Below are 16,024 nucleotides of genomic sequence, written 5' to 3'. Positions count from 1 at the left end.
TTTTGTTTTTTTGTTTTTCGAGACAGGGTTTCTCTGTAGCTTTGGTACCCGTCCCGGAACTAGCTCTTGTAGACCAGGCTGGCCTCTAACTCCCAGAGATCTGCTTGCCTCTGCCTCCCGAGTGCTAGGATTAAAGGCGTGCGCCACCACCGCTCGGCTTACTATCTATGTTTTAATTCTTTTCTTTTCCAGAGATCTGAGAGCACCTCCAGAACAAGGGAAGATCTTTATTGCAAGGCGGTCTCTGTTAGAGTGAGTGATTTTTGCTTTTGTTAATTATTAGTTTGATTTAGGAAGGAAAAACTGTCTTGATTTATAGACTTTCTGGTCTGTCTGTCTTTCTATCTAGTTTGTTTCAAGACCATATAAGTCATGAACTTTGATGTTCCTTCTCGCCCATCTTCTAGTTCTCTTTCTGGCTTCTTTGGAAAAGTTAGATATAAAAGCAGCTAACTATCTTTTGAGAAATTCTTTGAAGTTGTGTTACACAGAATTGTTTATCAAGAGAGTTAGCAGAAGAGAATTTGGAGAAAATTTTGGCTTTGCTGCTGTCTTAGGGTTTTCTATTGCTGTGAAGAGACGCCATGACCACAGCAACTCTTACAAGGTAAACACTTAGTTGGGGTGGCTTACAGTTTCAGAGTCCATTACCATCATGGCGCAGCATGGCTGTGTGCAGGCAGATAGTCTGGAGAAGTAGCCTTGTTCTGCATCTTGACATGCAGGCAACAGGAAGTGAACTGAGACACTCATTGTGGCTTGAGCATATATGAGACCTCAAAACCCTCTCCCTCAGAGACACTGCCTCCAACAAGGCCACGCCCACTCCAATAAAACCATACCTCCTAATAGTGTCACTCTCATTGAGGGCCATTTTCTTTCAAACTACCACAACTGCCTTCTTAATGTGTGTGTGTGTGTGTGTGTGTGTGTGTGTGTTTTCCTTTGATTCTTGATGGTTTTCTTTTTAAAAATCCATGATTATCTAGTCTCTTTAAAATTGCATGCAATGAATGCATTGTACTGACTTAATTCATGAACCAAAGCAAAAGGTGCACTTTGGATGGGAGATGGCTGTTTCTTCTTTCCTGTTATTAGTCACTGATAAGTCCCCTACTTATTCAGGTATTCATTGGGATATTGATGAAGTTTACCAGCATTAGGAGAGAGCATTTGGTTGGTGAAAATTACGTCAGGTGCTGTGATGTGCCTTCCATTAAAAATGAACCTTGTTTATCAAAACTTACTTTATAAGCCAAATTGGGGTGTGGTTCCTGATGTGAAGGACAGAGTTTTCTATATTCTGTTCATGTTGTCCTTTAAAGCAATCGGACTGTGTTCTTTTTAAAATTTATAATCTGAGAAAAATGCAAGCTTTCCACGAAGAAGGGTCACTATTTAAACATTTTTATTTTATTTTATTTTTTTTTTGGTTTTTCGAGACAGGGTTTCTCTGTAGCTTTGGAGCCTGTCCTGGAACTCCCTTGGTAGACCAGGCTGACCTCGAACTCACAGAGATCCGCCTGCCTCTGCCTCCCAAGTGCTGGGATTACAGGCGTGCGCCACCACCACCCGGCTTAAACATTTTAACATAAGAATTACATTATTTAAAATTAATAAAATGAAGGGGGCTATAGTTCAGTGATAGAGTACTTACCTAGGCATGCATGAAACCCAGAGTTTAGGTCTCATTAATGAGAAGGGAGGAAAGGGAAAAACAAGGGAGGAGAGAAATGTTATCAGTATAGTTGAATTCAGCCGGGTGGTGGTGGCAGGTGACAGGTGGATCTCTGTGTGTTCAAGGCCAGCCTGGTCTACAAGAGCTAGTTCCAGGACAGGCTCCAAAGCTAGAGTGAAACCCTGCCTTGAAAAACCATAAATAAACAAACAAACAGATAAATAAATTAGACTTGAACTTAAAAAAATAGAAATGTGACCAAAGAAATTACTTAGCTAGGCTTTTGTTAGAGTTTGAAGAGCCATTATGCAGAGGCTTAAGAATATTTTAGATCCTTCAAGGTCATTTAGAAGCCGCACATACTTCCCATACAGAGACAGTTGGATAGAGAAGATGCTGACTGAGGAAGAGTCACCCAGAGGGTTTTTCTGTTAAGAGGCAAACAGCCAGTCTGAAGGACTGCAGGCCAGCAGAAAGTAAACAGCGCTGGTTAAGGTTTAAGTTGGTGGGCGGTAGGTAGCTGGCTGCCATCGTCACAAAGGAACACAGACTTTGTAAAGTTTGTAAAGCCGGCCTCTCAGCTCCGGAGACTTGGAATAGAGCCTGTGTCCCCCCTTTCTGGCGGCCCGCATTTGCCCACACAGAAAACAGCTCCCAGTGGGTTTCCTAGACGGAGACTGCTGCTCCGGGGTGGCCATGCCGTGTTCCGTGAGTCAGTACCCTATTTTGGAAAGAAAGTTTAAGAACCCGCTTTTTTTACCTTGATTGTATCATTTAATTTCTGTATATTTCAGGTGTATACTGTGCTCTTTTGAGTTTTTAAAGTGATTTCTCAAAGAGTAGATTGAACATCTTGTAAACTGCTTTAAAAAGTATCATTGTGCGGTATTTTAAAATTAAATATAGATGATTAACTCATGATTTGCTTGACCTACATTTGCAGTGAACTGTTTGAAGTGGACCACATCAGAACAATCTACCACATGTTCATTGCTCTCCTCATCCTCTTCATCCTTAGCACGCTCGTGGTAGATTACATTGATGAAGGAAGGTAAGACAGCAGGCGGGTGTCTGGCCAGCGGATGTGTGAAATGACTATTCTCATTTGCTTAAAATAATTCCAGGACAGCTGCATTAGTGATGAGTTTCTTCTCCTAAAACTAAAAGAAAAAGTCCGGTCACTCATCAGTGTCATCATCATTTTTTTTTCCTGAGGAAGTAGTCCAGCTAGACTCGGGTGTACTATATGGCTGAAGGTGACCTTGAACTCTTGATCTTCCTTTCCCCCAACCCTCCAAGTGCTTGGAAGACAGGTCTATACTGCTGCTCCTGGTCAACCATGCTGTAATTCTCAACAGCTGAACTATACTCACGGCTCTTTTTAAATGCTTGCTTGCTCTCTTGTTCTCTCTCTCTCTCTCTCTCTCTCTCTCTCTCTCTCTCTCTCTCTCTCTCACTCTCATACATGGTTACATAAGGCCATTTTTGTGCAAGTATATAGTGTTCCTTGATCTTACTTTCCCCATATGGCTGCTGCCCACCTCTCTCTACTCCCTCCTCTTAGTCCCCTTTGTTTCCCAGTTTGCTTCTACTTTCCTATCATCTGCACATACACGATCTTTAGTGTCTAAAGTCTAGAACCCACAAATGATAGAAAACATGTAATATAAATAACTTTTTCTGAGGTTCACATAATTCCCTTAATAAGATTATGTCCAATTGCACTTGTTTTCCTACAAATGATAAAACTTCATTCTTTAGATTGAAAAAAATTTCATTGTGTATACATACCACGTTTCCTTACGTGTCCTCCATTGATGGACACTTAGTTTAGTCAGTAACCTAGCTGTTGTGAGCAGTGCTGTAATAAACACACGTGACATGTTGATACCCGTGACCTTGGTATGTGAATGTTGCAGTATTTATAAAAGTTGAAAGCTATGGGTGTATATGTGTGTGTGAGAGAGCATTTTAAGTTCTGTACGTTCATTGCGTATCAATCATTCACTCCTTTTTACTCTTCTCCCTCCACAGGCTGGTACTTGAGTTCAATCTCCTGGCCTACGCCTTTGGCAAACTGCCTACTGTTATTTGGACTTGGTGGTCCATGTTCCTGTCTACACTCTCAATCCCCTATTTCCTGTTCCAACATTGGGCCCATGGCTACAGCAAGAGTTCTCATCCACTGATCTATTCCCTTGTCCACGGCTTTTTCTTCTTAGTCTTTCAGCTCGGAATCCTAGGTTTTATCCCAACATATGTTGTGCTAGCGTATACACTGCCTCCAGCCTCCCGGTTCATTGTTATACTTGAGCAGGTAAGGATTTGAGTGGCACCCTACTTAATTAAGAACAATAATGATCCAGTACTGATGCTGTTATTAACTGATGCGAGCACTGGATATGTGTTTATATGTATCTAATACCATTATCTGTGGAATTGAAGGGATTTTGAGTCAGGGGCTCATGTATATCCAATTAACTTCTAATTTTCCTGTCATCTGCTCCCAAATCCTGGGATTGCAGGTACACCGCCAATTCTTTAGAATTGAAGTGTTTACCTGGGTCATATCATTTTAAAGAATTTGTTCTACTTCAGTTATCTGGAGCTGAAATAAGTTATATGGAACTATTTTTGAAAAAAGTTTTGAAATTTTTTTTTTGTAAAAGTTTTTGGATGAAGTGCTGAACTCATCATGTCCTCATGTAGCTACTCTTGTTGAAATGAGACATACATTTTAATTTGTTTCTCCTATACTCCGGGGGTTTCTGTCTTGTGTTGACCAATAGAAAGGAACATTGTTTGAGCTTTTCCTTTGCAGTGCCAGGAGAGAGTCAGGCGGGACCTCCACCACTGAGCTACACTCAGCCCTTGAACAGACTTTTTCTTTGTGGTTTTTTCATGACAGGGTTTCTTTGTGAAACAGCCCTGGCTGTTCTGGAACTCACTCTGTAGACCAGGCTGGCCTTGAACTCACAGAAACCCACCTGCCTCTGCCTCTTCAAGTGCTATGTTTAAAGGCATGCGCCACCACTGCCCAGCCCTTGAACAGATTTTTAACTTCTCAATATTATATTTTTTAATAAACAAGACTTCTGTTAGGTACAAAATAATTGAAGAGATTATATATCTTTCTCTGCAAGGTTTTTTTTTTCCTTTATAAAGGCTAATGAGTTGGTATGTGCAAATTTAAGTTTTGTGTGAATGTTACCCAGTGCAGTTTTGGAGTTACTTATAGGAGACAGACAGTGCTGGGATTGACTGCCCCTCTCCTTTGGCAGATCCGTTTGGTAATGAAGGCCCACTCGTTCGTCAGAGAGAATGTGCCGAGAGTACTCAATGCAGCCAAGGAGAAATCAAGTATGCAACTCTTCACCTAAAAGGACTATTGATGGGATATTTCATCTTTTTGCATGCTGGAATGACATTGTATTCTGTAGAGAGTATATTTTATTCTGTGCATGGGATCCATATTGATTTGGAAGACTCATAAGTTCCTGTTTTGTTTTGTCCCTTTATCTACAATGCAAAATGTATCTTTAGACTCCTGTAAATGGAATGTTCATAGCCTCACTCCACCTGTGTCTGCTTACTTTGCAAATTGTAGCTTCCCTCTGTTTTTATCGTAGTCACAGTAATGGCTTAAAGAGATTGGCAGTACCGGGTTATAGCATGAATAACAGGTCATTTAATAGACCAGGAAGAAAAACAGGAGCCAGGAGGTCATGTTGTTCTTCTCAGTTCTTCTTCTCTTATTTCTTCTTGTTTTCTTCCTCCTCCTCTTGCTCCTGCTCCTCCTAACCTCCCACCCCACCCCCAACAGGGTTTCTCTGTACAGTCCTGGCTGGTCTTAACTCACAGATGTTCATGTGAGTGCCGGGATTAAAGGCGTGCACCACCACTGCCTGGCCAGCCCTGTTCTTGCTTCCTTTTTCGGTTCTTCTAAGTTTGCTGGGAGAAGTCAAAGATCTTGTAATCCTTTTATAGGCACAGTTCCAGTACCCACAGTCAACCAGTACCTGTACTTCCTGTTTGCTCCTACACTTATTTACCGCGACAGCTATCCGAGGTAACCTTGGGGGAGATGTGCGGGAGCCCAGGGGTGCTTCAAGTGAGGGGACAGCTTTGGAGGAGGGCAGTTCACACAGTGCTATAGAGAGTACTGAATGCCTTCAGTGGCCATTCTAACGGCTGGTTCTAATGACTAATTCTTGATAGAATTATGTAATTTTGTTATGGTTTTGGTGTTAAGTTTTTGGTGGTGGGGGGGTTGGAGATCAAATTCAAGGCTTTGTGGCCTGCTAAGCTCACACTGTCCTGCTAAGCTATTCCATTATTCCATAAATGATTCTGTGTAGAAAAACATCGTTAGGTCATTTACATTGTAGATAAAGGACAGAATAGAAATAGTTCATTGCTTATTACAGAGAACCCGGTTTTCTTCTTTTCAGGACTCCTACTGTAAGATGGGGTTACGTTGCTATGCAGTTTTTACAGGTAACTTTTTAAGGACTGCTTAACATGATGATTGGTACATTTTATTTTTTATGATTTTTATTTATTAAAAATGGGCCTTTTAAAAAAGTATATGCTTTATTTTATGGTCATTGTTGTTTTGTCTACATGTATATCTGTGTGAGGGTGTCAGAAATCCTGACACTGGAGTTACAGACAAGTGTGAGCTGCCATGTGGGTGCTGGGGATTGAACCTGGGTCCTGGAAGAGCAGCCAGTGCTCTTAACTGCTGAGCTATCTGTTCAGCATAATTTTTTTGAGATGGGATTTCTCTATTATGTAGCTCTGACTGTCCTGGAACACTCTGTATAGACCAGGCTGACCTCGAATTCACAGAGGTCTCCCGGCTTTTGCCTCCCAAGTGCTGGATTAAAGGCGTGGTCATTATGGCTGGCCCTTTTTAAAATAAATAAATAGATAGATAAATAAATAAATAAATAAATAAATAAATAAATAAAAATAAAAAAAATCTATTTAAAATGTTGAGCCAGGGGTGGTGACTCATGCATTTGACCTTAACACTTGGAGGAGGAGTTTTGAATTCTGTAATCAACCGGGACAATTCAACTATAGTGAATACCTGTCTCCAAAACCTAAAGGTGGCAAAGTATGTCATAAGCACTTCAGGAATGTGCTCTGTTAAGGTTAAACCTTTCAAGCTACCCCAATTCAGGTGATGTGTGTGCTTTGCCCATTAAAGGAGAGTACTTAAATTAAGGTAATTTTGTTTGGTTATTTTAGTAAGAACCTAGATAGATTTCCTTTTCCCTTTTCTGGGTAGTGTTGTATGCATGGGGGTTTGCTTTGAACCCCTCATTTCTTCCTCACTCATTTTGAGAACCATAAATCCCAGACACTGCCATTTTAAATTCTATTTAAGCCAAATACTCAGCTGTAAAATGAGTTATTTTACTGCAGACTTCATAAACAGGTTCTTCATAGTCTTCTAAAAATGCGATTTCAGTCAGGTGTGGTAACATGTGTCTATAAACTCAGTACTCAGGGTGCTGAGGCAGAAGGATTGTTGAGTCTGAATCTAGCTTGAGCTACATAGCAAGATGTGATCTAAAAAGAAGTAATTTAGTAAATTATTAGGAAAAGTCATGGTGGAAATGAGGCTTGAGTATCTCTCTGAAGGAGTGGGGCCATCCTCTATATACTGGGGTTTAATGAAATATGTGTAAGCATTAGTTGTATGTGTATTTCCTTTGGAGGAAGACATGTCCTCCTTCTTTTTATGAAGCCGTCATTGTTTTCTTTGTTGTGTTCCAGGTTTTTGGCTGCCTGTTTTATGTATACTACATCTTTGAGAGACTCTGCGCCCCATTGTTCCGGAATATTAAACAGGAGCCCTTCAGCGCTCGTGTTCTGGTCCTGTGTGTATTTAACTCCATCTTGCCAGGTAACCTGGGCGCTCCTTAATTTGTCCATCCATATATATAGTCAGGAAGACAGCAGGAAGCTGCCCTCCAGGTACCTTCAGTTCCCTGCTTTTTCCTGTGAACTTAGCTCCACATAAACCCTCCCACCACTTCTTCATCTGCTCCAGAAGTGAAAAGCCCTCCTGGTTTCACTTCTCACTTCAGTCTGCTTCCTCCGGCAGTGTTATGTCCACATTTATGTGTTTCCTCTTCTCCTCTTTGGTTCTCTATAATCTCTACTCTCACCTGGTCACCAAATACCCACACCTAAAGTCGCCAGTAACCTCTTGATATGTGGTTTAGCTGTTTTCCAGACTGACCTCTAGGAGACACAGGCTGCACTGGCACATTTTGAAGTCTCAGTTGGCCACTTTCTTATCTTTCTTCTTTTCATCATGCCTTGTCTCTTAGTTTCATTCACTCCATGTACTTTTTTTCTGGTAACATGCAGGTTCCCACTGTGCCAGTGCTGAGGACTCAGCTGTAGACACACAAACTCTGTATTTCAGGGAGCTTGCGCTTCAGAGCTTCTTTGACTTAGCCTGGTCTCTGCTTACTACTGATGTCACCATCTCCCTTTCCTGTCTTTTAGATGTCCCTAGACAAGGATACACACACACACACACACACACACACACACACACACACACACACACACACAAACTTACCTCACTTGACTGCAAACTCCTTGAGATTAAAGATCATTTTTTAAGCCGGGCGGTGGTGGCGCACGCCTTTAATCCCAGCACTCGGGAGGCAGAGGCAGGTGGATCTCTATGAGTTCGAGACCAGCCTGGTCTACAGAGCTAGTTCCAGGACAGGCTCCAAAACCACAGAGAAACCCTGTCTCGAAAAACCAAAAAAAAAACAACAACAACAAAAAAAAAGGATCACATTTTAAGATTATTTATGTATTTTTATTTTTTGCATGTTAGTGTTTGCCTGAATGTGTGAGTACCATGTGCTTGCAGTAGCTTTGGAGACCAGAAGAGGGTATCGAATTCCCTGAGACTGGAGTCGCAGACAGTAGTGAGCTACCACGTGGGTGCCGGAACCTCTGCAGGAGCAGTCTCTGCTCTTAACCACTGAGATCTTTCCAGCCCCAAGGATCATATTTTAAAGCCACTTTTAGTTTATCCTGTCTTGTCCAGCAAACACTGTATGAATCTTTTTTGAATGAAATAGGTGGGCATGCAATGAGTATTTCCCAGTACAGTGTGAAAGTACCATGTACATAGAACAGTCTGGGGGCTTTGTTTCTCGAGTTAGAGATGACTTTCAGCATTGGGCACTGGAAATATGCTGGAGAATAAAAAAAAATACTGTCTGAAGAAAAGTGATGGGAAGGATTTTGGACAGAAGGACAGATGGAAAGGCCTGAGAAGGATGTTGGACAGAAGGACAGATAGAAAGGCCTGGGAAGGATTTGGACAGAAGGACAGATAGAAAGGCCTGGGAAGGACTTTGGACAGAAGGACAGATAGAAAGGCCTGGGATATCTTGGAATGTCAGAAGTCCTGTTGTAGGTGGTGTTTGCACCCAGGGAGAGTTAAAAGGTCTTGGGTACCAAGTTCAGCTATATGTCCCGGCATTTCTTTAAAACAGGCTGGAATCACTTATTTTCTGTCAAAATAACATAGAAATAAATTATCATTTTTAAAAAGTAAAACAACAGAACTCCTAGCTTTCCAAAGTGTACTACTATATCACCTCTGGAGTGGGTGACCTGGATACCAGCAGGCTTTGTGGCAGCATCCCAGGTAAAAATACACTGGTGTGTTGTTCATGATGGCTGGCTGTAAGCTGTTCAGAAGACTCTTCAGATTGTCGCTCTTGTTTTCAGGGGTGCTGATGCTGTTCCTTACGTTTTTTGCCTTTTTGCACTGCTGGCTCAATGCCTTTGCTGAGATGTTACGCTTTGGTGACAGGATGTTTTATAAGGTATTATATACTTGCTCTCATCTTCTCATGGTATGTTTTCTCTTTAATATCTGTATTTAAAACAGGATTCCTCTGTGTAGCTGTGACTGTCCTGGAAGTCACTGTGTAGACCAGGCTGACCTTGAACTCATAGAGATCTGTCTGCCTCTGCCTCCTGAGTATTGGGATTAATGGCATGCACCACCATTCTTGGCATTTCTAATCAATTAGAAAAAGAAATTATTGGGATTGGGGGGTCAGGGCACACACGAACCACGAATGTGTGTGTGTTTGAGTCGTGCTGTCAGGCTTGGCCTCCTGAGCTAGCCTGCCTGCTGTCACGTTCCATTTATTTCCATATTGCTAAGTCTTGAGCTTTGTTGACAGTATTACCAGCTTTTTGACACAAATTTCATGAGATAATTTTGTTCTCCTAGTCTCCCCAATGTTAAGTCTGAAATTCTGATACATGTATAGTTAGAGTAACCTACTGACACCTGTTCCCTTTGGATAGCAAGTGATTGCTGTTACATACTCATCAGCTCAGCACTCAGGAGGCTGAAGCAGGAGGATTACCACGAATCCCAGGCCAGCCTGGGCTATAGTAGAGTAAAAGCTTGTCTTGGCCTTTCTTCTTCCCACCCCCACAAAGAACATATGGCCTCTGTTGGCTCCTGTGAGTACTGGTGATTGCGGTAGGAACTGTTTACCAGAGGGCGTTATGCCAGCTCCTCACTGGGCCTTTTAAATGGCTGCTGGATTTTATGAAGTGACTTCAGCAGGTTAGCCCATTTAAAACTGCTGGGCCGGGCGGTGATGGCGCATGCCTTTAATCCCAGCACTCGGGAGGCAGAGGCAGGTGGAGCTCTGTGAGTTCGAGGCCAGCCTGGTCTACAAGAGCTAGTTCCAGGACAGGAACCAAAAGCTACGGAGAAACCCTGTCTCAAAAAATCAAAAACAAAACAAACAAAAAAAAAAAAACAAAAAAACCAAAAAAAACAAAAAACCTGCTGAGTGGTTCCCAAGGGAAATAAATGGCTTCCTTCATTTCTAAAGATGTTATTTCTGCTTCAAATGGTATTCTTAGACTTCTAAAGCTGTCCATGTCACATTTTATTGTTCTGACTTCATCTCCACCACTCCTTTCTGAAAGACAATAAATGTGGATGGCAGATTTCAGATGTCTGATTCTATTAATGTCTTACCTTCAAATTGGGAGCAAGAAATACAAAGGGACATTAGAAACCACCACCTCACTCCCTTCATAATTAAATGTTTCCTGATCCCAGTCAGCCTGTTCACATGCGTGCTCAGTTCTCTTATGTTTAACAAGGTAGAGAGGAAGTTTACTGATGGCTGCGGAGGCAAACATTAGATGTAAATTAACATACTTAATAATGAGACAAAATGCCCTCAGAGTCTTAAGCCATGTTTAGCTCTAACATACATTAGTATTGACTACTAACTGCTCAAATTCCTTTTGAGATTCTAGCATCAGTGTGTGGGGCTAACACTTTTATCATAATGACGACCTTCAGGCATTTTGTCAGGCAATACTCTGGAAATGACCAGGACATTAGCTGTGTGTGTGACTTTATACCTTTCCTTTTCTCTCAGGACTGGTGGAACTCTACGTCATACTCCAACTACTACAGGACCTGGAATGTGGTGGTCCATGACTGGCTCTACTACTATGCATACAAGGACCTGCTCTGGGTAAGCAGCAAGACCTAGTTGATGTCATGTAAGAAATGGGGATTCTGAGGGGCCTGGAGAGATGACTCAGTGGTTGCTGTGAGTGCTTGCTGCTCTTACAGGGAACAGAACCCACATTGGGCAACTTAAAACCACATGCAACTGCAGTTCCAGGGGATTGGATAGCTTCCTCTGGCCTCTGCATGTATCTGCATGCATGTGGCCTATGCATATACACATAAAAATACAATAAGTTAATCTTTATGAAAAAGTCCAGCATGGTGGCACACACCTCCCAGCACTTGGGAAGCAGAGGCAGGTGGATCTCTGAGTTCAAGGCCAGGCTGGTCTGTTGACTGAGTTTTCTGTCCCACCTGGTCCTGTAGCCTTTCAGTCTCAAAGAAACACACAGAGGTCTACATTATTTATAAACTGATTGGCCTATTAGCTCAGGCTTCTTATTAACTCTTGTAACTTACATTAGCCCATAATTCTTGTCTGTTAGCCACATGGCTTGATACGATACCTTTTATCAGGGAGGTGTTCTCATCTTGCTTCCTCTGTGATGACAGCATACTGAACCTTTCCTCTTCCCAGAATTCTCCTATTCTGGTCACCCTGCCTATACTTCCTGCCTGGCTACTGGCCAATCAGCATTTTATTAAAAACAATACAAGACCATTGCCCCGCAGCACTGGTCTACATCCTAAGGGCTACACAGTAAGACCCTCTCTCAAAGTGGAAAAGCTAGCCAAGCAAGCATGAAAGAATTGTGTTTAAATAGTGTTGCACAACTGGGAAATGATGTGTTTAATCGCCACTGAAGAAGGTGTTATAATTTCTTGTCCATTTTCTTAAAGTTTCCACAAAGAAGAACCTGTGTTCTGTGAATGCTACTGAGCATGGAAACTGTTAAGTACATCACTAGGACAACATCATGCTTTTCTCTGAACTTCACTACCTGGCTACAATTCTTAGTAATCTGTGTAGGAAGCCTGGAGGTAGTGTTGCACGCCTTTAATCCCAGCACTCCAGAGGGAGAGGCAGGCAGGCAGACCTCTGTGAGTTCAAGGCCAGCCTGGTCTACTAGAGCCAGGACAGGCTCCAAAGCCAAAGAGAAACCATGTCTCAAAAAACCAGAAAGAAAAGAAAAAGAAAAAGAAAAAAAAAGGAAATCTGTGTAGGAACTGAAGTGATCCACCTACCAAGGACCTTTAGGAATCTCATTGTCCACAAATAATCTTCTAGCTAACCCCCTCCTTCACCCCCAATGTCATTCTTTTACTCTTCACCTGCGCCCCCTTCTCCCTTTGTAGATTAGCAGATATCCCCTCTCCTCAGCCCACCACACCCACTTTCATTTGGATTTGTTTGTTAAAAGTAGAGAGCTACTGTGAATTTTCATCCCTTCAACCAGAGACTATTATATAAGCCATGTTTTGGAGCATAATGTACTCAGAGTAACTAAGTATAGCTTGTACTTCTCGTTAACACTGGTGACTCTGAAGCAATTCTCATTGTTAAGCAAGAGTGTGTCATCTACCTCAGTGACTGATGGCTAAGGAAACAGGCATGTGTCAGACTGAGTTCTCTCACTCACTCATATTGAAGTGTCCCATGTTGGGCTGAGGCAAGTCTTTTTTTTTTTTAAACCTTCGTTCTAGAAGGGGTGCTTGCCCAGTGTTTTATACAGTGTCCCTCTGACAGATGAAATTTGAACCTGGTATGGTCATGTGAGCACTTGGAAGGTGGAGGCAAAATGATCAAGAGTTCAAGACTAGCCTGCAGTACACGAACCTGGCTCAACAGTGTTTCTCGAGCTTTTCAGAATAGCATCACAACCTGGAGACCAGGCCCTCAACTCATGAGCCTTTAGGCAACACTTCATATCCAAACTAGAACATTGAGCATGTTTTTGTAATTATTTTTAATAGATTTGGATTAACCTAAGGTATAGGCTTAGAAAGTCAAATATAACTAAGTAGGTGCCTTTAGTGCATGGTAATCATCTCTTATCATTCATGCTTACTGTTTATTTTTGAAGTTACTAACTCTTGGATATTTTCTTTGTACCTTAGTTTTTCTCGAAGAGGTTCAAGTCTGCTGCCATGTTGGCTGTCTTCGCCTTGTCTGCGGTCGTGCATGAATACGCCCTCGCTGTCTGCTTGAGCTATTTCTACCCAGTGCTCTTTGTCCTCTTCATGTTCTTTGGAAGTGAGTGATGTGGCCCACTGTGGGTACTGGCTGCTGCACTAACAGAGACAGCGAAACGGGAAGGAAACTATGACGTCACTTTAGAGAAGCTAGGTGGTCATACCATTTCAAGGCAGCCTGTTAGCCAGAGTCAGAACACTGATGGAGTAATTCAGTGCAGTTGTGTCTGCAGGTGTTTACACACTGGAGGGAGGGTGTGAAATAGGTGGCCTCTTGGGGACCAATCACAAACACTGTCACTGTGCAACTCCTGAAAACAGTTTCATGTTTGAGTGTCTGGAGAGGAATCCATAAGATTCCTGGCATGAGGCCAGGCATTGGTGGTACACACCTTTAATCCCAGCACTTGGGAGGCAGAGACAAACAGATCTTTGTGAGTTTGAGGCCAACTTGATCTACAGAACAAGATCCAGAACAGGCTCTAAAGCTATAGAGAAACTCTGTCTCAAAAAAAAAAAAAACAAACCAAAAAACTCCATGAAATGTATTTTTCATGTGTTCTTAGTTGAGCATCATTTACTTGTAGAGTAAGTGAGCAGGATGAAAGATGGCTATGAATGATTGGTACTCACTGCTGGCAGTCAGCCGCAGGTCTGTATCTGAGCCCTAATCCCTGGTGGACTGTTTTGATAACTGTATTTTTGTTCTCTTTCTAACTTCAGTGGCTTTTAACTTCATTGTCAACGACAGCCGGAAAAGGCCGATCTGGAACATTATGGTATGGGCTTCTCTTTTCCTGGGCCATGGAGTCATTCTGTGCTTCTATTCTCAAGAATGGTATGCCCGCCAGCACTGTCCTCTGAAGAATGTGAGTTGCTTGTCCAGCTTGGGTGTCACCCCTGATGTAAGGGGGATGGGGCTGGGGAGTGGTATTAGTTACTCCTGATGTAAGGGGGTGTGGTATTAGTCACCCCTGATGTAAGGGGGTGGTATTAGTTATCTCCTGATGTAAGGGGGTGGTATTAGTTATCTCTTGATGTAAGGGGGTGGTATTAGTTATCCCCTGATGTAAGGGGGTGGTATTAGTTATCCCCTGATGTAAGGGGGTGGTATTAGTTATCTCCTGATGTAAGGGGGTGGTATTAGTTATCCCTTGATGTAAGGGGGTGGTATTAGTTATCCCCTGATGTAAGGGGGTGGTATTAGTTATCCCCTGATGCAAGGGGGGGTGGTATTAGTCACCCCTGATGTAAGGGGGTGGTATTAGTTATCCACTGATATAAGGGGCACATAATACAAAGGGTGTGTGGTAGTGGAGAGCATGAGGCTGAGTCGAAAGGAGGGAGGCAGAACATGAGCATCCATTACCTCCCAGTCTGACTGTTCCCTTGAACAGCTAATTCCTTTGCCTTTCCTCATTTAGCTCCCCGGTTCTTCATTTTCTTCTTTCTTTACCTCGCTGTGATTTTGTATCTCCAGACTTTTCCCAAGGACACATGCATCCTTCATCTGAAACAGGGATATTTTTTATCTCTGTCCCTCCAAAAGTTATAAGCTCTTCTAAAGAATGTCAGACAACACTGATGTCTGGGACTGGATTCCTTTGATTTTACCAATCTCTTCATTCTTCCCCCTGTGGTTAGTTCAGGTTTTGTTTTTTAGCCTATAGGTGACTAACTCCATTTGCATGTGGCTGAGATTCCCTCTTGATATGTCTTTCCTGGGTATTTCTCCCAGGAACTGTAACTGAGCGCAGATACCCACACCAAGTTAAGAGTCATCCACGCACCTCTGCATATGCTGTCTTCTGTCACACAGCCCTATTCCTCCTCACTTCCTGTCGAGGCCTCTGCCCTGTCATACTGTTCTTTATACTTTACACTCAGGTCCCACAGGTCAGATTTTATTCCTCTACTGAGATTCGGTTTGGATACTGTACTTGCCATGGAAACTGTGAACTCTTGTTCCATCTTCCCTGTTCGGAACTTGTAAAGTACTTGATATTGAAGTGGATCACTAATTTAAGACCCCGTGTTTTAGTCATATGCTCATGCTTTGTTATCCTAATCCTACCTCTAGTTATAGATTTTAAACTGAAACTCAATTTTGCTAAAATAAGGTATCAGGATGTTAAGAGACACGGTGCCTCCTTACCATATGATCCATGATCTATGGAGTGGAGTGGACTCTTTACAGAAATTCTCAGTTGAATTAATTGGCGCCATTGATAGAAAACATCTCAACGTCTTTTGAAACGGGGAGTTTCTCAACCCTTAAAGGGCAGTGAAGTGCGGGGGCAGTTTAAAGAGGTACAATGTGTAGCATCCAGCTGTTACCTGCCCCAGACCTAGTTCACACCAACTGTGGTCATAAGTGAACCATTCTTCTGTTGCTTCTCCCATCTTAGCCCACATTTCTGGATTATGTCCGGCCCCGTTCCTGGACTTGTCGGTACGTGTTTTAGAAGCCCGGACTCTGCCTCCGTTCTTGCCAATGAGGAATGGATATTCTTCCTGATCCCCAGCCAGTTGTCGTCAGCGGTCACTGCATATTTCTTTCCACGTTGTTTGGACCGCTCCAGCCTCTCCTGATGACTGACCTGAAACTGGCCTTGAGTCACTTCATGGTTTTTTTTTTTTTT

General features: G+C 42.5%; 1 protein-coding gene across 1 annotated transcript in view; it reads left to right on the top strand.

Moving 5' to 3' along the window:
• Positions 1-16,020, top strand: part of Soat1 (sterol O-acyltransferase 1) — a 47,427-nt gene extending 31,407 nt beyond the window's left edge. The window contains exons 5-16 of the mRNA XM_005363908.3: positions 193-252; positions 2,622-2,729; positions 3,713-3,995; positions 4,960-5,038; positions 5,666-5,747; positions 6,130-6,175; positions 7,466-7,595; positions 9,458-9,555; positions 11,152-11,250; positions 13,308-13,443; positions 14,106-14,251; positions 15,791-16,020. Coding sequence (XP_005363965.1) covers positions 193-252; positions 2,622-2,729; positions 3,713-3,995; positions 4,960-5,038; positions 5,666-5,747; positions 6,130-6,175; positions 7,466-7,595; positions 9,458-9,555; positions 11,152-11,250; positions 13,308-13,443; positions 14,106-14,251; positions 15,791-15,847 — 1,324 coding nt within the window. The 3' untranslated portion in view covers positions 15,848-16,020. The remainder of the gene's footprint in view (positions 1-192; positions 253-2,621; positions 2,730-3,712; positions 3,996-4,959; positions 5,039-5,665; positions 5,748-6,129; positions 6,176-7,465; positions 7,596-9,457; positions 9,556-11,151; positions 11,251-13,307; positions 13,444-14,105; positions 14,252-15,790) is intronic.
• Positions 16,021-16,024: the final 4 nt, after the last annotated feature.

This window comes from Microtus ochrogaster, assembly GCF_000317375.1.
Source record: "Microtus ochrogaster isolate Prairie Vole_2 chromosome 6 unlocalized genomic scaffold, MicOch1.0 chr6_random_2, whole genome shotgun sequence".
Taxonomy (NCBI): domain Eukaryota; kingdom Metazoa; phylum Chordata; class Mammalia; order Rodentia; family Cricetidae; genus Microtus; species Microtus ochrogaster.
Note: the sequence above shows the minus strand (reverse complement) of the source record. Positions and strands in the feature narration are given on the sequence as shown.